The 22,766-nt window shown below is 39.3% G+C and overlaps 1 protein-coding gene and 1 long non-coding RNA gene across 2 annotated transcripts in view; one reads left to right on the forward strand and one right to left on the reverse strand.

Annotated features, from left to right (window-relative positions):
- The first annotated feature begins 226 nt into the window (after positions 1 to 226).
- MRPS31 (mitochondrial ribosomal protein S31) lies at positions 227 to 21,530 on the forward strand. The gene is made up of 8 exons (XM_035337720.1): positions 227 to 307; positions 1,950 to 2,206; positions 3,771 to 4,061; positions 4,425 to 4,583; positions 9,419 to 9,565; positions 12,624 to 12,697; positions 15,993 to 16,136; positions 21,202 to 21,530. The coding sequence occupies exons 1-8, from the start codon at positions 227 to 229 to the stop codon at positions 21,411 to 21,413; spliced, it is 1,365 nt and encodes a 454-aa protein (XP_035193611.1). The 3' UTR covers positions 21,414 to 21,530.
- Positions 21,531 to 21,803: 273 nt separating this feature from the next.
- The window catches only part of LOC118165646, a 20,853-nt gene continuing 19,890 nt past the window's right edge, over positions 21,804 to 22,766 (reverse strand). Inside the window, exon 3 of the long non-coding RNA XR_004750158.1 lies at positions 21,804 to 21,967. This is a non-coding gene — a long non-coding RNA (uncharacterized LOC118165646). The remainder of the gene's footprint in view (positions 21,968 to 22,766) is intronic.

A 22,766-nucleotide genomic window follows, 5' to 3' on the forward strand; every position in this document is an offset into this window, starting at 1 on the left:
AAGTAAAACTGATCACCTCTACCTTCAAAGCCCAAACCAAGGAAAAAGCTTTATAAATACCAGAAAGTTAAATGCACTTTTTTTTTTCTTTTTTTTTCTTTTTACCATCAGTTTAATTAATTGTAGGCTTCAGATATGGGTGATTTTTCCATACAGTTATCTTCTTGTAAAAAATCCTTTTAAATGCTATTCTTAAAGTCTATTCTTAAAGGCTATTCTTCAGAATATGGCAATTGTTAAGGATGAGCAGACTTATCAAACTGTGCATGACTATTGCTTTAGTGTAGAAATAATTGCTGCATCTGTGGTAAACATTTAGTGACAGCGAATTAATTGTGCATCTCACATGATGTGAAACACTTAGAGATTACTCTTTACTTGAAAATTATCTAACAACTAATGCAGTTGCTGTTTGTCAGCTGAAACATCAAATCTATCTTGGGTATTTCAGGATGATTGTTCAGAACCACGTACTTCGGGCAGACCGTCAGGCTTGGTGGGCTGCAGTTTGGACTGTGTACAAAAATGTGAAAATACTTGAGATGTTGCTTGAGAGAGTTTAGAGCTGCGACATGCCACACTGCAATGAGCACATTGCCACCCTGTGGCTCCCTGGGTTTCCTGCACCCCTTTCTATTAAGTCAAACGGTACTTTTTGCAAGGGTTTCCTTGTAAAACGCATTGCTTTCTATCCTGCAAGATCCCAACGCTTCAAGTCTGTCTCCTGGGCCCACCATCTCCAGAAAACCATAGGAAAACCATTTATTCTCTGAAAACTATTTTCCTGTTCCTAATGCTTAGGGAAACGTTCACTATCCAGGAGGATGAACATCAGCTCTTCTGAAGCATCCTCCTGGAATAGCAGCCAAAGCTACATAAATGAGACCCTCAAAACTCGCCCAGCACCTTGCAGTAGATGTTTCCCAGGCTGTTTTAGGACTTCAGATTACCCTGTGGGTCAGAGTGGCCAGTGGTATAAAATTGATTATCTCTGATTCACAGAAACTACCCATCCTGAGGAACAAAAAAGCTCAAAGTCACTTTTTTTTTTTCCCCTTCTCTTTGTGGCATGTCTTTCTGCATTATACACGTGAGCAGTGTGATTCTCATCTGCCACGCATGTGGTAGGAAAGCACAGGTGTAAAAGCCATTCCAGAGGCAGAAAGGATGTTAACTTTTCCCTGGGTACCTGAGAAAAGCAAGGTACCCTAAGAGGCAAAGCAGCAAACGGGGGTTGGATGTCAAAACAGTGGAACCAAATGTGGAACTAAATATGCTATGCACCACAAGTGCGCAACTGGATGAAACTAGTGGCTTGGTGTCTTATATCTAATATTTCCAGCACCAGAAATTTTGGAGAAAGCTGAGAGGCACTTCAATAGACTGGCTGTAAAGGAAGCTACTTTTAAATCTCTTAAAACAGCTTGTGTTCTGAAATACAAGATCATCTGTCCTTCAGAGGGCTTGACCTTGGTCTTCAGATGTCATCACAGAATGGCTTGGGTTGGAAGGGATCTCAAAGATCACAGGCGGGGATGCCATAGCAGTACCGTTCTGGATGTTATCTTTTTGATTTGTTTATATGTTATTGTTCAAAAAAAAAAAAAAAGAGAGAGAGGAAAAAAGACACTTTTTGGAATATAAATCAGCTGTTGGCAAAAATATCAAGAAACACATACTTAACTCTGGGGGATCTGGCGGTGGTAGGCCATCCTGCCATAGAGGCATGATTGGCATCTCTATCCCAGAGCCAACTTGATGACTATTCAATGATGGAAATAATGAGAGTTAGCTCATTAATAGAGACATAAATGAACGTGAATCTATTTTCCTCCACAAAATCCTTCAAGGCAGGGCCGCAGACAGAAGCTGGTACAAGGACCCGGTCTTTCAGACTCCTTAATGCTGTGCCTTCCCTGAGCACACCGAATGTCTGTAGCGCTTAAAAGCTTTTAAAATTAAAAACTTCACACCCATACCCAAGGTCTGGCTGTGTGTTGGGGACAAACTCACCAAAAACGCGACAGGGGAAGGCGGAACCCTCGGCTCGGGGCTCCTGTTCCCGGCCGGCGGCGCTGCGGCGGAGGCAGGGAGCTCGGGGCCGGGCAGCGGCCGCCATGTGGGGCCGCGTCCCGCCGGCCTGGGGCTGCGGAGCCGGGCGAGCCGCCCGCTTCTCCCTCCTCTTCCTCGCCGGGCGGCCTCGCAGGTACCAGGCCGGGCACCGGGAGCCCAGGGCCCGCAGGGTGCCGGGGTTACCGCGGGCAGGCCGCCGCAGCCCTTCCGTATATCCTTAACGCGGGGATCCTAGGGGATCTGGCGGCTTTGGGGGTTGTGGGGGCCTTGGTAGGGTGGATGTCTTGCTCTCTGAGTGCTTTCCAGGGCTGTAAGCAGGGATCCCTGAATGGTTTTAAACACCTTGCAGCCTGAGGTAATGAAAGGCAGTGTTTGGGGAAGCTGAGCGCAGGGCAGCTCTGTCAGGCTGCAGGGATCCTCACCAGCGTGGCTCCAAAGCCTTGCCTCCGTTTCCCTGTCGCTTTGCAACAGTGAGATTTGGGGTTTAATGTTGGCAATTTGGTAATTTATCAAGTGTAGAGTGACTGGAGTAATAATGAGGTGCTCTCTGATAATGCTAGTTATTTATTATCATTAATTGCTAAAGAGAGTTATATGGGAGAGATGGGGAAAATGTCAAAACTGCTTCAGATCAGCTGAAGTATTTTGAACCACAATTAATATTCCAAGTGTTTTTTTTTTTTTCTTTCTTTATTAACTTGAAGGTGGTTCTTAAAAGCCAGTTTTGAACTGAAAGATTTAAATACTTCATTTTAGGTGGTTGAAGAGAACTGCTCTTTGGATTTTACGGTAGTTTTTCCTAAGGAATCCCGTTGCATCCGTGTTTCAGCAGTATCCTAAGCAGCTCTCTGCTGCCCATGGCTCCCCACCCTCACTTGCACCGTGCCACTTGGACCTTCTGTGCAGTGGTGGGGTGTGGTGAACGAGGTAGAGGAGCTGTTCCAGATGGAGAAATAACCAAAAGAGCTCTTCTGCTTGTTGCCGGGTGATTTTACTGCAGGATGTGATTCCTCATATGGCTGCACAAGTGCCTGGCTGCGTGATACAGGGTTTAACATGTTTCATGTTTGTAGGACTGTGAAGGATCGATGTCAAAGTACATGGGTGTGAATACAGGCTGATGTTGCTAAATCTTTTTTTTTTTTTTCTCTACTGTTATTTTTTTTTAAGAGTGTCAGTGAGTTTTCTATAGTACTAATGAACTTAAGTATTAGGTACCAGTAATTTTTCTTTTTTAATAGTCGTGATTTATTTATTTTAATGTAGGCTTACAAAACTACAAATGGCTCATGCAAATTCATGTTTATAAGGTCATAGTACCTAGCACAGAATAAAGCCAGCAACAACAGGGGATTTTGAATCGTCTGTAGCCTAATGTAGGGATAGTCTTAACATTTTGTTTAAGTTCCTAGATTAATCAAGAGTTTGTTTGTGGAGGGAATAAAGTTGTTTATATGCTTTTTGTGCTGAAGAAACCATAAATAGCCAAGGGTTGTAAATAAGAGAAGGGCTTTGGCCCTTCTTGAAGAACAAAAAGTACATTTAGTATGTACTTAATGTACTCAGTTTGCACATCATTAGGCCTAGACAGTTGTAAATAATGTTATTTTGTAGGCTTACAAAATTCAGCCATGGAACCTGTTCATAACTTCAGATTTGTTTATTTATTTATTTATTTACCTTTCTGTATTATCTAGCAAAATTCAGAAACTCTTCAGCACTAGCAGTGTGCTGTCTACTGAGAAGGACAAATCAACCACTTCCACAGGCAGCACCACTGAAGCGGCGTCAAAGAGTCCGGAGAGTGCAGCAGAAACACCAAAGCAGAAGTTGTTAAACATTATTGGTAATATGAAAGTAGAAGTGACCTCCAAGAAGAAATTTCAACGGCTAAAAACACGTGAGATCAAGAACCAAGCCACAGACAAGCTGGAAGGCCTGGACAGTAAGAGTAGCACATTTCAAGAAGCTGCAGAAGACACTGAGCGGTAAAGTGTAACATACACACTTCTTAACCAATTTTATTTTCTTTTATTTTTTTTTCAGATAGTTTTTGTTGTTATCTAGGATAAAGCATCAAATGGTGTTACTGAATACAGAAAAGAATATTGTAAAGGAAGATAGCATACAAATGTAGCTTGTGGAAAATCGTAGACTTGTAGAATGGTTTGGGTTGGAAGAGACCTTAAAGACTATCTAATTCCAATCCCCTTGCCATGGGCAGGGACACCTTCCACTAGACCAGGTTACTCAAAGCCCCATCCATAACTGCCATTTCTGTATTGTCCTTTTTTTATTTTATTAAGGCTTTAATGCTTTTGTATTTCCATATCTATTGTGTCTCTTGGCAGAAGCAAACCTTTAAATCGGGAACTGGTGGAGGCTGTTTCTGCAGTCGCATCTTCCTTTCCACGCAGCAAGGAACAGACAGAGTCAGAACTACTTGCACAACTAAGAAGACACGAAGAAACCACAGATAAACAGAGAAAGGGGGGGACTATTAACATACGGTCTGTATACTGAATGTTGTTCTCAATTGTGCTTGAAGTTCTGATTTTGCACTGTCATCTTGAAGGTGGCTGAATTCTGTGTTGGAAAGATGGCCCTACAGGACAGGTTCTCCTTGGAATTAATGAATAATGGGGTTATCATTGGTCTGGTTTACTCCTTAAATGTTGGCAGAAGTCGATCTGTTTTCCTGCCCAGGATCATTATTTCATTATTTTCTTGGATAGACTAGTGAAATAAGGGCTTCTTTCTTTCTTTCTTTCTTTCTTCTCTTTTTTTTTTTTCCTTTTTAGTTTCAGAAATTTTCACGTAATGGAGGGACTTGTAGACATTTCAGACATTCTGTCTGGACCGGTGAATTTTCATGACAGCTCTGAAGAACTGAGCTGAACTAGAACAACTCTATTTGTAGCCCCACCCTTCCTTTCAAAACTTTCCAGTCAACCCAATAAACTCATCTCTTGGCTCCAGTCCGTTTCCAGTGCGGGTTTCAAACAGATGAGAAACATTTGTTTGGAAATTGAAACAGTTGTGCATATTGCTCTTCTTTTGGATGACAGCTAAACACAGACTGTTTTTTTTCGGCTAGCATTCAGATAATTGCTCAGAAAATAAGGCTTAAATCCAGATGAAATGCTGAACTAAACAGAAAGCTGTATCTGCAGCAAAATAAGAATGTGAAACCTTTATTTATGGCTCTTTGCAGCGTGAACTGCAAGATGGTTATTATCTTAGGTTGAATTTATTCTGGGGAAATGAATTTGTCCCAAACAAGGATTTAGGTTTGGACTGTGTATTTGTAGGTTGCTATAGGGATTTGTAAAGGATTTGTTTCTGCTTTGTGTGTTTATCAATGAACTGCAAGCAGAGTAGCCAACAAACTAATGATGTTTGCTGCAGATTTCTACGTTTTAAGTGAGTGAAAACTGAGGAAGAATACAATGGATGGTTGCAAATAGATCAAGTAATTGGGATGCACAATGCTCAGTAAAAAACTCGGTTAAACAAAATGTGTGTTCTTCAGGGATTGTCAACGAAAAAGGGAGAAGCTTTGCAAGTTTCCCTTTTAGGCTGAATTCAGGATTTTTCTACAGAGAGCGCTAATGGTTGTTGTGGAGAGCAGAATGAAATTCTCTCCAAGCATGTGAAGTCCATGCTATTAGGTTGAAGTGTGTTTTTAGGTAGTATACACAAGCATCTCCAAAGGCTGTGTGTGTGCTGTTTTCATAACCTCCTCTCAGTCTGACTATGAGAGATCTTGAGAACTTGACGGAAGTTTCTCTCTCCACGTGGTTTTGGAGCCAAAATGAATAGCTTTGGAGGTTAAAGATCTGAATGCTTTACGTAAAATCAATGCGTTTCTGCATTCTTCTTCTTTTTGTGCAGTATTGCCAAAAAATATGAGACACTTCCTAATATAAGAATAACAAATGAGGAGTGCTTTGTACAAAGAACATATTCATTACGCTGGTAATTACCCGTGAGGTTATTCCATCTCTGTCCCTGGGGTTTTTGGAAGAGTAGAGTACACAACTGTCTTAATAATGGTATAGTCTGTGGGTGGTCAGCTTCAGTGTAATTAGAACAGCAATTCCAGGGAAGATGTTGGAGGGTCATGCTGCTGCTGACCAAGCTAACACGTGCAGTGGCTAACCTCATGTGCACCTGCACCTCTTTCTTAAGATATACACGCTCTTCTCTAAATTTGATGGTTCTGCTTTGAGGTCTCTCTCTCCAGCCACCCATTGCACTTATCCTGAAGGGCGTAACGCAGCTGTGGCTGCTGTGGAAAAATGAAAGCGTCCGAGGAAGTTACAGTCTAAGCAGAGAGGCTTTTTTCTATTGAAAGAGAGTTTAAATTCTGAAGAAATTTAAAAGCTAAAGTCCCCGCCTTGTGTGGCTCTATGCAGTTGATAGAGGGGGTAAGATGTGATGATACTGCTCTGTCTTTTAACATTTTGTGGATGGATTGCTTTGGTTAGAAAAATGCAGACATTCAAATGTCGCTACGGTTAGAAAAGATTTCCCTTTGCACACAGCCTTTTAGTTGGTGAGGAGTGTCATGATGGGCTTGCAGTGCTTTGAGTTGGCAATTTCTTTGACTCCCTGAGCCAGCTTTGTAAACTACCTCATTTCCACCTTGAAAAATATGTTTTTTTTTTTTTTTTTTTTTTTTTTAACATACGCTGGAAAGTCAGTTTTCTTTCTTAATAGTTGGGTAATGCTTTGAAACTAGCAGTGGTGGATGGGTTGTCTAGAAAGAGAAATAAATCTTGCTGATTGTCATGACTTTTTGAAAACCTGGCTAACAGCAACATTTCCTAGTTGGCCTCTGAGATTAATTTGGTACTTCTGGCTTTCTGGTCAGTATTAAAAATGTTGATTTAAAAGGTCCAGTAGCCCTCAGTCTTGCTTGGGCATGACTTCATTTTCCAAAAGTACCTCAGTCCACACAAAGCACTAAAGTGCCTTTAAAATATTAGAAAGCAATTGCTTTTTTTTCAAATAAAAATCAACACGAAATAACAATGTCTGAATAAAAAGCGAGTATGGGCTGTTGAGCTTTTCATTTTTTTCATAAAGCTTTTGCATTCAATATACTTATAAATTAAAAAAGCCAACATATATTCCTCCTTTATTTAAAACAATTTAAAGATGAGTTACTATCGTAAGTGTTAGAACCAAATAATGCTCAATTGCAAAAAAATAAGGGGGGGGGGGGAGACTGCTATTGCCATTTTTGAGGGTAAGAAATGTCTATTTTCTAGATCTTTTGATTTGTACTATTTTTTTCAGTGTTGTGGCCTGACCTCCAGAGGTCCCTGTTGTACACAGCTGTCTCTGCCTTGTTTTGTAGCCGTCCCGAGGACAGCCTGTTCACAAGGAGGGGAAAATATTAATGACACAGGAATTTATTTATTTTGGTTTGGAATGAAGTTTCACTCAGTGGAAATTACAACAGCACTATACCAAAATAAAACCAGTGGCAACGCAAGCTGAAATTTCAGCTCCTGTTTTGGGTAAAAAAGATAAGTAATTTGGAGCTGAAGTCTACAATATATCTTGAGTTTCCTGGATCTTTGTTTTTAGTGCCATAATTAACAGTTGGTAATCAGGATGGAGAGAGGACCTGTGTTTGTTATAGAAGCTCAACCTCTTCCCATCTCTGGAAAGCAGAGATATCCAGGAACTCAGATTCTTAGCTTCATCTTGGGACATGAGGTCTTAATCATGTAATATCCAACCACCGTAGCTGGGGCTGGAATATGAATTTATAATCTGATGTTTCATTATAGAAGGCAATGAAAACGTCTTTGTGGTTTTATTTTTAGGGAACGAAGGGGTGCTATTAATTATGGAGTGGTGAATATTGCTGCCAATAATATTCCTGTACCAGCGCTGGGGTGACATTGGGACTTTCTGATGAGAAATCTGATGCTGCTGACTGTATGTGCTAATAGATGGGTGGCGTAGCGTGTCCAGAAGGGAGGACGACCCCCCGTGCGAAACCCCAACTAAATCGAGTTCTGTCTTGAGGAGAGCTTCTTGGAAGAAGCCTGATCCCCCTGTAGCACAGGAACACCACAGCCGAGTTGAGCGTGGCCCTGTGGGGCTGACCTTAGGATTTACATTTGCTTGACCCTTGGAAGCGTGTCGGGTCTCTGGCCCTACACCAGCTCACTGCTGCCAGCGGGCGCTACGTAGGGCAATTTGTAGTGTGAGAGGTGCAAGTCGTCAGAGGTGGTTTTTCCTTTAAGATTAAAATGAAGTGATTTAAAGCTTATTTTTGGATGCCTTTCTTTCAGAGCGGGTACTTGAAGAGCTGTGCTACTCTTGTTCTGCCATTCAAAACCACATCTAACGCTGAAGACAAAGCCTTATTGCGTTGCTGTGGCAATTAGCTTTTACAATTTTGTAGGAGTATTTCTTGTTAATAAAATCTCTTTTAACTTAAGGTATCAAAAGCATAGTTTGAATTTAATAAAGCTTTTCATAAAATGGACACACAGTAGTTTTTACTTGGCCACTTTTTGTTTTTTGAGACCACCTTGATGTTCTCAAACTTGAGCACTGCAGTTTTGGATGTCTGCACGTTATTAGGAAAAGAGGAATAATCACCTCAGTCTTTACCAACCTGCAGACGCAACATTTAAGGGGGCAGGCAGGCTGTATGTTTCATCCTTTACATTCAGAATAAATGCTGCAAACTGCACTGGAAGAGATAGGAGCGTTTGTTCTTCCTGCGTGATTTTGGCTACAGAATTCTGAAGGAAGATGTGGCCTGTCAATGCTGTAGTATGATTATGCAATGCAACAGATTGCAGTGGATCAGGAAAGGTGACCTACTTATTAGGGTGGCATGATTGACCCGTGTCAGCTGATGTGTGAAGGCAAGCTTCTTTTCAGTCTGCAGCAGCACAGCTCTGTCCCTGGGCAGAGTTGTCTCCTCTCCAAAAAAAAAGGTTATTTTTACTTCCTTATTTCAGCGTATTCCTTGTATCCAGAGAAATTTCTCGTGTACTTAAGCAAAACCTACCTAATACACTCTCTGAATATGGTATGCAGATAAGTGATAACTTTCTTTTAATTGGAAATGAGTAAGTTTCAAAGAAAGCACTCATTGTAGGCTAAAATAGCACTTTTCATTTAGAATATAACAACTGAGATAGTTTTAAAGAGTAAGACTTAAGTATTTGATGAGTTAAAAATAGATGTATTTTGTGAGGAATATATAATTATGAAACCTATGGAAAGTAGACTTTCTGATTGATACATGTGACAAGCTTCATTCTCGTGTCAGTTTGTTGACTTTTTACCTTTACCTTTTTAATTTCAGCAATGTTATTTCAGAAATGTCAGTTAAAAGGCAGTCACCGGCTCGGAGAGGTGTGATGATATCCAATCGCATTTCCTTGGCAATGGAGGAGGATGGGCAAAGAATCAAGCCTGAGAGATTCTCATCTCACTCTTTTGACTCCAGAAGGTATTTTTTGTTGTGTTATCTTCCATTTCCCAGAGGAGGAGTGTGCAAAAAAATTACTAATGAGGAATATTTTACATTTAGTCATATGTATTCACAATACCATGATGCTTCAAGTTTTAAAGGAAAGCTTGAAGTATTTTTCAAGAAGTGCTGTTAACACTGAAATTAACTTCCGTGAGAACACGTTGGTTAATGTTAACAAGGTAACCAAAATATTAGGGCTTTTCTGATACTAAATTTTCATTTTTTTGAAATGCTTGGTGCTGAAATGCAATTGCATTTCTGTTTTAACCAGTTTAAATTATTCTCACGCACAATATAATTTTATATCACTTTGTTAACTTTTTGTGAAATGGATGCCTTGAAGTCTTACGTTCATCTAATGGAAAACTTTGATAAACATTCTGTTCAGAATAAAAATGTTCTCTTGGGGTTTTAAAGAGATTTTGAGTGTTTTTATTTATCTATTCATCTTGATTGCCCATGCTATTATAACTGTCTGTTAAATGAACTTCTTAATTTACATGATGATTGCAGGCTACTTAATAAAGTTCTCTTGCTGCTGCTTTACCTGTTACCTTTCTTAATTCATTAAGGAGTGCTTTTTACTCCTCCTATAAGCTGTGCTTTCATGCCTGCGTTCTTTTAATTTTCCCGTGGCAGCTCATGATCACGTTCCTTCTCACTGTCTTCTTTCTCTCGCAATTCTGTTTTTAGTGAGATTAACTTTAATCATTAACGTGCAAATTGACACCCTTTTCTTGGGGTTAGAGGCTGGAAGCTGAGGGAATAATTTGTGTTTAGGGTGGATAATCCTGAAGAAAGAATTTGCATAACTAAGAAGAAAATAAGCATAAAATTGTAGGTGAGTAGATGTACAACAATCTGCCCTTTTTGGCTGAGACATCTAGTTCAGTATTTCATAAACAGAGAATTATGACTTCCCACAAGGAACGAGTTGGAGCTTATGCACTGAGCCATGCAGAACGTGCAAAAACGTCAGTGTGTGTGGCCAGTCGTTAGAATAACTTAGGCTGTTTGCTGAGATGTTTCTGCCTAACTTCCTTTTTTTTGTGAGCTACCAAACCGTTAAGGTATGTTATAAGGTTTGAATTATGTCCTGGGACTTCTTGTTGTTATAAGACAGTTATAAGACCAGGAACATCCTTTTGTGATGTTAAGTGCAAGAGGTGCTGCTTTTGTTGGAAGCTGAAAGAAAGAAGTGGAACAAGGTTATAGACCAAGCCCTTGGTAACTTAGATATTTCTGCTCTGGGATTTTCATTCAGCTATGAGCTGCCATTAATTCTGCTATGAACTACTTAAGGAGCAAGGGGACAGCCTTCATTATCAGTTGCTGAATAATAGCTCCATAGATAGATATTTTTAATCTAGGGATAATTATCAGACAGGGTTGGTAGTCAGATGAAAGTCATTTTGTTATTAAGCTGTGATTCTTGGCTGACTGTGAAACAGTTGATTTAAGGTGTTGGATTAAAAGTTTTTTCCAAGTTTGAAAGAATTAAAATAATATGATCTGTAAGTGTATGCTGAAAGCTTGAACTCTTACATGTTCATGCAGTATATATCTCTGATAAAAATTTCATTTATTAATATACTGCAAAGTAAAGCAAATTTCACTTGCATTTGAGAACATTTATTATATTTATGGTATCTGAGGAGCCATCTCACTTTCTTTGTGTGATGAAATTTTTTGTGGTATATAACTTTAGGAACGATACCTTAAAAGAATTTCTAACATCTCTGTTATGAACAAACTGTCTTTAATTTCACTCTCAAATTTCCTTCTGCATCTCTGAAATTCTAGCAGGCGTACTTATCTATTGATAATATAGAAAGAACGGGTTAGGAAGAAGATGTTCAAATTGTGTTAATATGTTTCAGTGACCTGGATGATGTTGCTTTATAGTAATTTGAACTAGTCATTTTAAAATAAATGTTCTTCCAAGCCATGCTTGTATCTTCAGCCAACGTTTTTGGGAGTTACACACAGATAGGAAAATATAATCCTAAATCAACATTCTTTAAGGCTGTGTAATTAGACTGCTCTGTGCTGGAATAGATCCAGGGTAGTTACATCACTAAAATGTAATATGACAAGAGCAGGTTTGCAGAAGTGGTTGTGGCCATCAGAAATCTGCAGTACAACCAGAGAGGTGAAATTTTATGGTCAAGAAAAGCAGGTGTTGCCAAGGTAGCAATAAATATGTGTTAACATAAAGCAAGAGCTGTTATAATTTCAGTGGAGGTCTGCACTAATAAAGAAGATCACATGATTAAAAGAACCATTTGTTCGAAGTTCAGTGTGTTTTACGGTAAAGGCATTGTATTTTCTTTGTTTCCATTTATATGAGAATTTATTTTGATTAGTTGTTGATCTCTTGGAATTTTTGAGCTTGTTTTTTTTAGTATAGGCTAATGCTGAAGATAAAAATGTTTAAAAATAGACGGTCAGAACAAAATATTTTAATACTTGGAAAGGAGAGCACCAGGGTGATGCTACTTAAAATATATCATACAGCTATGTTGTGTGTGGTTGCCATATGGCACGAGGTGGCTGTGTAATCTTCCAAAAAGGCTATTTATGTCAGAAAGCAGGAATTGTATCATTACGCTGTTGCCTTTTCTTTTCCTGAATTGTGCAATAGTATTTACAGAAAAAAAAAACACAAATCACCAAATTCCGTTTTTAGTTGCACCTCTGTGAAATTGTTTATGGACTGTAGTTTGATACTGTTTAACTTCATTCAGATTTGTAAATATTTAACTGAAAAATGACTGTGAGTATAATTGATTTATGCTCGTTCTTTCACATAGAAATGTTTTGGGAAGCTCTGTTACAGAGTAATAATCCAGTCAGAAACACTCTCTGGTTAAAAGCCTGAGGATTTAAAGAGAGTCACTCTCTCTCTTCTTTTTTTTTTGTCCTCCAGAGATCTGTTAGATCATAAGAATATTTTGTGCTTTAAAATTTTGTATCTGGCAGTGTTGTGAAAAGTTGTGAAATAGTAAATATCGTTTTTCTCTTTTGTTTATAGAAGTCTTAGAGAAGGAAAGAGGCTTAATATATTCACTAAGGCTCCTCCAGAAACGGAAAGCGCGCTGAAAACAGGTTAGTGGAAATTCAATAATGAAAAAGCCAATGAAGCCAAGTTCTGAATTTTTAGAATATCAAGGGATTCACTGTTGTGAAAGAGACTCATGACCTGTTAACTTCCTGCTTTCAGACCTGTAAAAAAATACTTTAATGGAACTCTGCTTTTTAATAAACAAAACTTCCACGCAGTGTCGTACCTTAGTGTTTTCTGTACTAATTGCAACGTTCTGTTACTGAACTTTGAAGGGTAAAACCAACTCTTTGTCACTATGATTGCTTCTGAGAGCCTTAAACCAGTCTGGAGAACAGGAATGTGGGCTCCATTGGTGTTCATTTTGTGAACTTGTTGAATTCATTTAATGGCAAAGAACACAAGGCTGTTGTGTCAGGGAAACAAGCTAGCTCGACGGGTGGCTGTGCCAAAGCAGTGTGGAAACAAACTATACTGTAAGCCTGGTTGCTCTGTGGGCTTCTTTCATCTGGTGTTATGTGGGTTGCTTAAAAGATCCTGTAGCACCCAACAAACAACACCTTGCTTTACCTACTGTAGCTAGTTTTTCACACATGGATACTTAAAATGCACACCAAATTTCCTGCGAGATTAAACTAAAAGAAGAATGGAGAAATGGCTGTGACCCACCTCCATATAGCTCTGCAGGAGAAGTCTCAGTTGCCACATAAATGGGATGGATTTCCCACGTGAAGACTAGCATTGAAGTATGACTTCGCTTTAACGCAGACTGGGTTTTGGCTATGGGTGTGTGATTATGGGCAAGAAATTTAAAGTCTCTCTCTCGCTTTTGCCTTCTGAACAATGAAACTGCATTTCTACACTAATCCTGGGTATGCTAATTTCTCTAAACTGTCCTGAGATGCTTTGGAAAAATGCATTATTGCAGCATAATGACTTAGAACTGTCTATAAAGCTAACACCTGCAGAAGAAATAGCGTTCTTCCTTTCTGGTATCTTAGAATTTGGTACTCATTTCTTTTCTGTTTGAAGAGTAAGATTGTTAATTTTTGTCAGCTTCTAGCTTAGTAGTGTTCTCCTTTTGTTTTTAGATTTGAAACTAGGGAGAGAAATTAATTGGTTTATTTAATTTCTCTAGTAAAATGTCACATGGTGCTATTTGCCTGTTTCCAAGCAGCTGTGAGCTTTCTGAGCGTAGCCACCTCTGTGGTGGACTATGAAAGTTGCTTATTAGAATGGAATTCAGTTTGCTGCTTTTTTGAAGGCAGTCGACTGCCTTAAAAATCTGTCTGTATTTCAGATAAAACCACAGTGAATGCTGCAGGATTTGGGTTGTTGTTGTTTTTTGTTTTAGTTACCCTGACCAAAGTGGTACTCAAATAATTGATATTTGAGTTGAAACAAATTTACTGAGGTCAGATGATGAGAGCTTAAATCTCTGTTTTTGCATGACACAGTGTAGCCACACTGGCACATGGTAGTCACACCAAATAAAAAGATACAAATTTTTTGCATGTTCCAGTTTTGCTAAAAGCAGTGTAAGAGTACCTATAATTAGATATAAAGAAATAAGGTTCTTTCAGGTTTTTTATGTGGCATTTCCCTGTTTTATTCCACGTAGCCTTGAGGAAATCTACAATATATTCTAAGCCAGAAAGCTTATTAAATGGCTTACTGACTAAGCCTGACAACCTCCCACCCCCCAAAAAAGAAGCCTTAATCTCAGGAAATACCAGCATGATACGTGATACCTTGATTCATCTGCTTTCACTTTCTTGGCTTGTGTTAGCTGAGATCATGAGTTTAAATATTATTTATAAATGACAGAGAAGCAAGTTCTGTGTTACATAATGAATATTTATTTGGAAAGCATGAATGTTAACGAAGTAAATTGGCATCCTGAAAAAAATAGTTCATAACTGTTACTGAAAAATATCAGTATTATTTTCAGTTGCACAGAGGTGAAAATATCATATATTTATGACCTTTACTGCAAGCTTGAAAACATAAGCTTCATCTCTCCTCTATTAGAAGATTTATTAGCAGCATGTTGTTAGAAGGTATTATTTAAGATGTGGACAATAATTTAATTCTGGTATCGTTTTCTCATGTTGCCTTTTATCTGTTTATTCCTGCCTCTAGCCCTCAAATCAAAGTAGGCAGCCGGGGAATATAGTTCTGCAATTTTCCCTGCTAAGTAAGAAATAATTTAAAAAAGTATCTTCTGATTTGATGCAAAAAATGAAAACACTTTCCAGCATACAAAAATACTGTTTGCACTTTGAATGTTTTCTTAAAAGGAGGGAGAAGATTTATTTATTTATTTATTTTTAATTTAATTGAGCTGTAAGCCACGGAGCCAAAAATGAAATTGTATCTTAGTTTCAAATACTTATGAGCAGTAAAATCATAACTGATTGGCCATAATCCACTTCAAATGGACTGTAACACTTGAATTCACACCAAAATCTCTGTCCTGGGGAGATTAGGGTGAATTGGTAACGGGGAGACAAGAAAACAGAGGGGAGCAGGACTTGGGCCAGCTCATGAAACAGCACCCCAAGGCACTCCCAGCTGTTCCTCCCTGTCCTGTGGTAACAGCTTGTTCCCTTTGTGTTCCCTTCGTTTCAGGGATGCGGTTCAGGCTGGGCTCATAACCAGTTCTCCGAGGGTGGAGGGGCAGGGCAGGAGCTCCTTGAGAGTGACTGCTGCCATACGAATACACTTGGATTTTAAAAATACGCTTGGATTTGTTTATTTATCAGGATAGATACATCCCTAAAGGTGCTGTTGGACTGGCAGAAAAATAGGACATCAGGATTTCTCAAGCCCAGGAAGCAGAAATCAGGCCTCTGAAGATGTTTGGGGAAAGGGTTGCCATCATTTGTAGATTAAATGTCTCCCTGAAGAAGAGTATAGTTGAGAAGTACCTGAACACTCCTGTAGTAAGCCAGACTGCTGTAGCAGAGTGTACCAGTCAAGTTCAGAGTTTGTCATATATACAAGGTGGAAAACAGAAAGGGAAAGAAAAATGTGAAAAAATCCTGCTGTGGGTGAGGGCCCTAAAAATAAACTGTCCTTTACTGGTTCAGAATTGTTTTCTTAGGTGTTTCCTAATTCAATGAGTTTTCATTTCAGCAGAGAATTCTCACTTGAAAAAAGTGATGCTGGCATCTAAGGTAGAAAAATTAGCATAACTGCTAATTTTAGCATAACTGCTAATTAGCATAACTGCTAAGCACTAGTCTCTGGAAGGGTTAAGGTTAAAGGATATATGTTGTTCTAGCCAACAAGAAATTTTTGGCATGCTGATAGATCTTTAAAAAATTCTGTGTTTAGTATCTTCACCGACGATTTGGGATCTGGAATTTGCGAAGGAGATTGCAGCAGTAACTGACCAGCCTCCCCGAAACGGTTTTGAGGAGATGATCCAGTGGACGAAAGAAGGAATACTGTGGGAGTTTCCAATTGACAATGAAGCAGGTACGGGCAGTGTTAATTTTTAATATTTGTCTGTATTTAGCATTTTTGAGAATTAGAGTGTGTTACGAGACTGACTGTTTTAACATAGTGTTTCAGATGATGAATCATGCATGTGATAGTAAACAAATGTAGCTTTTGAACGGTTCCAAGTCGGAGATTCTTCAGATGAACTCATTCTGGCACTCTTCAGGTGAAGTCCTGCAGGTGGTTTGGCTGATCTGAGGGCTGCCTGCTGCCAGAGCGGGGAGGACTCCCTCCCTCCCTCCCTCCCTGTCCTGGTGCTTTCAACACCAGAGGGCTATTCAAGTCTGTTACGTAATACCTTTTACTATGAGAAAGAAGCTTCTAGCAGAGGAAGGAGACTCTCAAGACTGCCGTGGGTTTTATAAGGCTTATTCTGTTCTTCAGTGGGGTTCTCAGATACAGCGACTAGCCAGATCCTAGTCAGCTATTTGCCAGTTCCATTTCAGTACTGGCTGAGTGTTAAAAGAGTCATCTGCTCTCTGTTTTATCAGTTTCATAAGAAAGAACAGTCTCAATATTCACTCGTTCTGGGCATCTATCTTAACGAGATATCTTTGTGCATTGTATTTGCTCCTATTTCCATTTATTAAAAAAAAAAATCATATTTCCATTTATTAAAAAAAACAACCACCCCCACTAAGTAAACAAAGAAGCCACCTCCCTGAACTTAAGCTAGCAGAGAAAAGAGAGCACGTTAAGGAAGGACTACAGAAAGCAAGTGAACACTACAGGAATGGGGGTTTCATAATTTCAGGGAGAGCTTGAGTGGTTTCTTTCTTTATTTTTTTAAAAAAGACATCAAACAGAACTACTTGAGAGTGATTCAGTCACTGAAAGCAAAACAGGTTAGTATCTGAAGCCGGGAGTCTTTGAAAATCTGTCCTGTACTGAATTGCAAATTGCATAATGTGCTTCATTGTCTCTTAATATTTATTCTCATCCTATTTTGGCAGTTTCTTCGCAGAATTTAATCACTGCTCCCAGAATCGATCTGTTCCATCATGTAGAAGTCCAAGTATATTCTAGTCATGTTTTGCAAGCTTAAAACCGCTGCGGCCAATGGTTTTTCTGTTGTTGTAATGTGGCTGGATCCCTGCTGGCTGGGGCCCTAAGCGGACCGGGTGGCTTTGGCGGCCAATGGTTTTTCTGTTGTAGCAGCGTGGCCGGAACCGTGCTGTCTGGGATGGGATGGCAAATGGACAAAGAGCCTTTACATATAGTTAAACAAGAATCTTTGTTGGTTTGTCCACAAAGACCGGTCATGTGGAAAATTCCAGCGGAGCGTTCCAAAATCTATCACCTCTCAGGTTGAAATATCAAGTCAGTGAATTGAATTCTATCAAACCGCCAGCTCTGTCGTGTCGCAGGCTGTTATTCAGAGCAGCTACGTCAAAGTACAGTTGAAAACTTGAGAACCTCCTTCCAATTATTTCCACATAGTGCACTGTCAGTGGCTCTGCAAAGGAAAGATGCCCCTTCCCCTGTTAATTCTGCAGTTTGGTAACAGTGAGCTCCCTCAATAGGAGGATGTTATCTCAGCTTGTTCTGTATCAAAAAGTGTGTGATTTTTAAAAAATTTATGCAGAAGAATGGGGCTTTAGAAGCATCTATGTAATTAAATTTTCTATTGAGAAAGCTTGCGTGCTCAACTTTTAGCATTATGAAAGCCTTTAAAGTTTTAAATGAAATGTGAAAAATAAAGAAGACAGCTTATAACTGCTTTTCTTGGCTTCAGAGCATCTCCAGTGTTCTCATTTGAGTGCTTTACCAAGACACTGTGCTGAGCTTTGAGGCAACAGGGCAGGGTCATGATGTTTAAAACTTGTCTGGCCCTAATAGGAACATCTGAAGATGTGGCTAGACTTACTGGCTTGCTGCAACAGCCAGTAAGTCTTCCCCCTTGCCCTGTTGTCAGCTCCTGCCTGCGTTTCTTTCCTTTCTCTGATACAGTTGAAGTCACTGTTAGGCAGCAAACTATCTTTTTTTTTCCCTTCTCTCCTGCCTCTGATTAATTTTTACCAGATTAGCAAACCGCTAGCATGGCTTGCGTAACATCATTCTCGCTCCTCCTTCCGTCTGGTTGCCTCTTCTTCTAGCAGGGTTAGCTCTACTCTGTCATTTGCCATGGCAAAAAGTTGGGGAAGAAGTTGATTTCTGACCTTTTAAAATGATGCCTGTGTATTTTTGCCTCGATGACTCAAATCCCGAGGAGTGCAGTGGTTAAAAAGGACAGCACATGTTATTGGTGCTACTTTGCTTTAGCAAACCATCCTGAGGAACAAATGCTTCTGGTACGTCAGGGATTGTTATGGCATAAGCAATAGGTGTAGTGGAAGTCTCAGAAAATTAGTGCCTTGGTTGCCTCTGATGGCTTCTGTAGGCAAAAGATTGCCAGGCCCTGCTCTGGCTGTTTTGCTGAGATGCTGTTCCCAGCACTGGGGCAGTTTACCAAGAGAGGTGGCAAATGTTACGCAGTCATTTTAGGGGAAGGGATTGTTTTGCTTATTTTTGGTCTGTTCTAGGGACCTACTGTAAGGGCCTAATTTATCTGGCTCAGAAAATATTTGGTCCTCTTCATTTGCTGTGAGTTTGTCAAGACACCCTATAAGAGTAGACACCCCATTTGCATTTGAGATGTTGCCTGAAAGGGAAGGCTGGTCATTCCTTTGGGAGGGTTAGTGTGTTAGCTAGAGAAATTCTTCCAGACTTTCTCTTTTGTAGTACACAGGGAATTGGAAATAGGATGTTGAGAGTGACTTCTTGCTTTGGAGTTGATAAAGAAAGTCCTCTGCTTTAGGCTCCCACCATGGACGTCCTTTCAAATGAGGTTTCTGAGGACAGTTGAAGAGAGGGTGAGGGACAGGCTTGTTCTTCCCCTGCAGCAGGAGGTATGACTTGCTGGGAGTGGGGCAGTCATGCCAAAGTATCTCATCTAATCAATTCCCATCAGAGGTCTTGGCCTCTGATGCTTTGAGCAGTTGTGGTCTCTTTTTTGTGATGCACGCTTTACTTCTTTGAGGACTGAAATATGTGGTCTAACAGAGTTATTTGGACTTCGCACTTCATCCTCAAACCATGTGTCAAGTCTTTGACAAATGAGAGATCACAACAGATGAGGTAATGTTCCTCCTGACCCGAATTTTTGTGTGAGACTATAAATGATTTAATTTCCTTTAGATTAGAGATGAAAATTGGAGAAACTATTAACTAGACATACTCTCTTCTACCCTTTATGTCCAAAAGAAGAGCATCAGAAAAGCCCACACTTAGTGGTAGTGCTATTTAGATTCTTTCAGTAGTGGGTTCATTGGTTTATTTCTCTTGGATTTTTGTGACCAGCAGAAGCATGAAATCTGGAAAGGATGTTAGCTTGTGAACGCAACCATCAGCACCTAGGTACGGTGAGATTCCACCTTCCTGGGCTAGGGGAAGGTCAGCGTGGGTGGCATGGTAAAAAAATCATCTCTGTGCTTCTCTAAGTAGACATCGTTTTTCAAGCATTGTAGAAATACAAGTTCTGAAGCTGCTGTGATCTTTTTTATTTCTTTTAACATATCAGAAACAGGAGAGCGCTTGAAGAAGAAGGAAATATGCTTTTTCTTTCAAAGACAAAGAAGATGAGTGGCGCGTAGCTGGCATTGGTAGACGCTACACATATTTCTGCGAAAAATGTGCAGGGAAAAATAGATGTGTTTCCCAGCTCCTTCAGGCAGTGCAGTACCTAATGGAGGAAAGACAGAATGCAAACTTAATGAATGCGATATACGGGTTGAGAGTCTCCTCCATCCCAGTATTATGCATCTAAAATTGAAGAAGCTTTAACATAGGAGGAAGCCTATGACTGAGGTGGCTTCATTTTCTCATTTTTAATTCTGATAATTTAATGTTGGCAAATAGTTTATCATACCCTAGCTAGTATAGGGAAAAAAAAAGTACACATATGGCATAGACTTCCCACTTTAGTTGTCTGGAAGTGTTGACGTGCAATATTTTTCTCTGATAAATTTTTACTCGAAGTTGCAAGAGTCATTTACAGATACATAGCAGATAGGGATCAAATAAAAATTTTCATACACCTCTAACTGAAGGAAAATGTTTCAATTGCAAATCCCATTTTTCTGTGTATTTTTCTTTTTCTTTTTTTTTTTTTTTTAATCTCAGGAACTGCAAAAGCAACCTTTTTCTTTTCCTATATGTAGGAATTTGTGCTCTAAGTCTTCTTGTATATGCTAGCACCATCGGATGAACATCTACAGCTGAAATCAACAGGATGGAGGACAAAAAATTGCCATAGGATCTGACCTGTATTCAATTAGAGATCTATAATAATCCCTTGTTCTATGCTCCTCTTCAGCTGAATGCTTTTGAATGCAACATCTTTTGCATTGGTCACTACTTACAAGTAGCAGCTGGTGTGATAGACAACATTTTTGCATCAGAATATGCTCACAGATTCGAAAAGCGGTTTCCCGTACCCGTTTGGTAGCACTGGAGTGCTAAACTGTGACTTGCAATGAACATGCAAGTTTTTTGTAACAGTTCTGAATCAGATACTTCAGGAAGTTGCCTGCTTCTTTCAAGACGAGCTTGTATTCTTTAATCCTCTGCAGAATTAGACAATAAATGGTTTTTAAAAAGTATTTATTCAAAGTGTTGAGAATCTAAAAGGTGATGCACATTATAAATAAAGGTTACATGTACTGAGCAAACTTTTTTTTTTCCCAATAGGGTTGATTTTTGGCATCAGCCTTCAGCAGGGTTACTATTAGATATCCTTGTAAATTGGGGGCACAAAACGGAGATGATATGGTAGATGGGTAGGAGATATGCTGACGTTTCCTGTGTGAAGGGAGAAATTAACATCTTAGGACCTGGAGTTTCTTATGCTTCTCTGTGGTTTGTTTAATGCAAAAGGATTAAAAGGCACAGAACCATTAATTTTACTAATTAAAGCTTTATTTACAGGCTTTATTTTTTTATTTTGTTCAATTCACTGTTATATTATGATAATGTCTTTGTCATTTTCTGTTCCTTTTGGTAGGGATGGATGATGATGCAGAATTTCATGAACATATCTTTCTGGAGAAACACCTCAAAGGCTTTCCCAAGGAAGGACCTATTCGCCACTTCATGGAACTGGTCATCTGTGGGCTTTCGAAAAACCCTTACCTCAGTGTTAAACAGAAGATTGAACACATTGAGTGGTTTCAGAAGTATTTTGAGGAAAAGGAGGAACTTGTTCAAGAGATGTGAGACTTGGGAAAGTGCTTAACCTTGACATGAAGAAAATGAAACGAACGAAATACTGTTGGTGCGAAGTAGTCATGTCACCTGAAAGCTGCATTTTAAATAAAAATGATCATACTTTCATGTGTGTCCATGCTTATGTAGATCTTTTTAGGAACAAAAGAAGGAACTGAAAAGTATAGATCTAGTAGAACACGCATTTAAAATATAGTTTATCAGAATCGTCTTTTAAACTTGAAACTAATTTTCTGACCCTAGAAAATATTGAGACTAATTTCAGTTCCTACTCACTTTCCATCTGATGTGTATCTTCACAGGTTTGTTCATCTTTTACGTTCTTGAGAACTTGAAATGCTTTCATAGTTAAAAATTCCTGACACAGCTTTAATTTTTAAAAGCTGTTACTGAGACAGTAACATTTCATTTTGGTAGTTCTTTATACCCTGGTGTTTTGGATGGTATTTGGAATACCATCTTCTTTCATTAATCATCTTTATTGTTTCATTTAAAAAATATTGTTCATTGAGTTATTGCTTGTTCTCTCCCATTTACAGCAACCACTTGTTGCTGTGTTATGCTAAGCTGTAGGACATTAGTTTGCTTGTCTGGAAAAGGATAAGACTTGGGTTGTGGAAGGGAGAAACAGCTCTTTGATTATTTATTTATTTAACTGTAAGAGCAGCAAGGTTCAAATTTCTGTGGAAATCTTCAGAGACTTCCTGGCTTTGGAATGGAGAAAGCAAGAATTATATCAAAGTATCTCCATTCAGTCCTGGAATAGTTTTAATTTTCAGTTCAATGCCCAGTTACATTTTACGTGATAAATACCATTCTTCCTACGTGCTAATGATGCTGGGAGCTGCCTGGAGAGACCCCAGAAAGCCTGCATGCTTCAAGTCTTTCTCTAAAACCAAGGCATGGTCACTGATTTCACCACAAGCTTTTAGAAATAGCCCATCTGTGTATTTTCTTTGCATCAAACCAGGGTTTTGGTATGAAAGACAGGACACCCTCACAAGTTGTGCTCTCATTGGAAGAGATTTGGGAGCTTTAGTTGTGTATGAAACTACTGAATTTTGTGGCACTGGGAGCAAGGTGAATGTTATTGTTTAAACTGATTCGTTAGAAGGTCACTACTTCGACAAGCTCTTAACAAGAGCTCTTGGTGCTTAGGATCTTTGGAAAGCTGTAGTAATTCCTACTTAGGTGCTTAAATATAGATTTGGGAGTTAATACTAGGCAACAGGATTTGAAAAATCAGACCTAGCTGCACAGATGTACGTATGCTTATTGGGGCTGCTCAAAGCATGTTAGCAGAGCCCAAGTGGCAGTGCTTTTATTTATTTTTTCTTTTTTTTT

This window comes from Oxyura jamaicensis, chromosome 1 (genome assembly GCF_011077185.1).
Source record: "Oxyura jamaicensis isolate SHBP4307 breed ruddy duck chromosome 1, BPBGC_Ojam_1.0, whole genome shotgun sequence".
In the NCBI taxonomy this organism is placed as follows: domain Eukaryota; kingdom Metazoa; phylum Chordata; class Aves; order Anseriformes; family Anatidae; genus Oxyura; species Oxyura jamaicensis.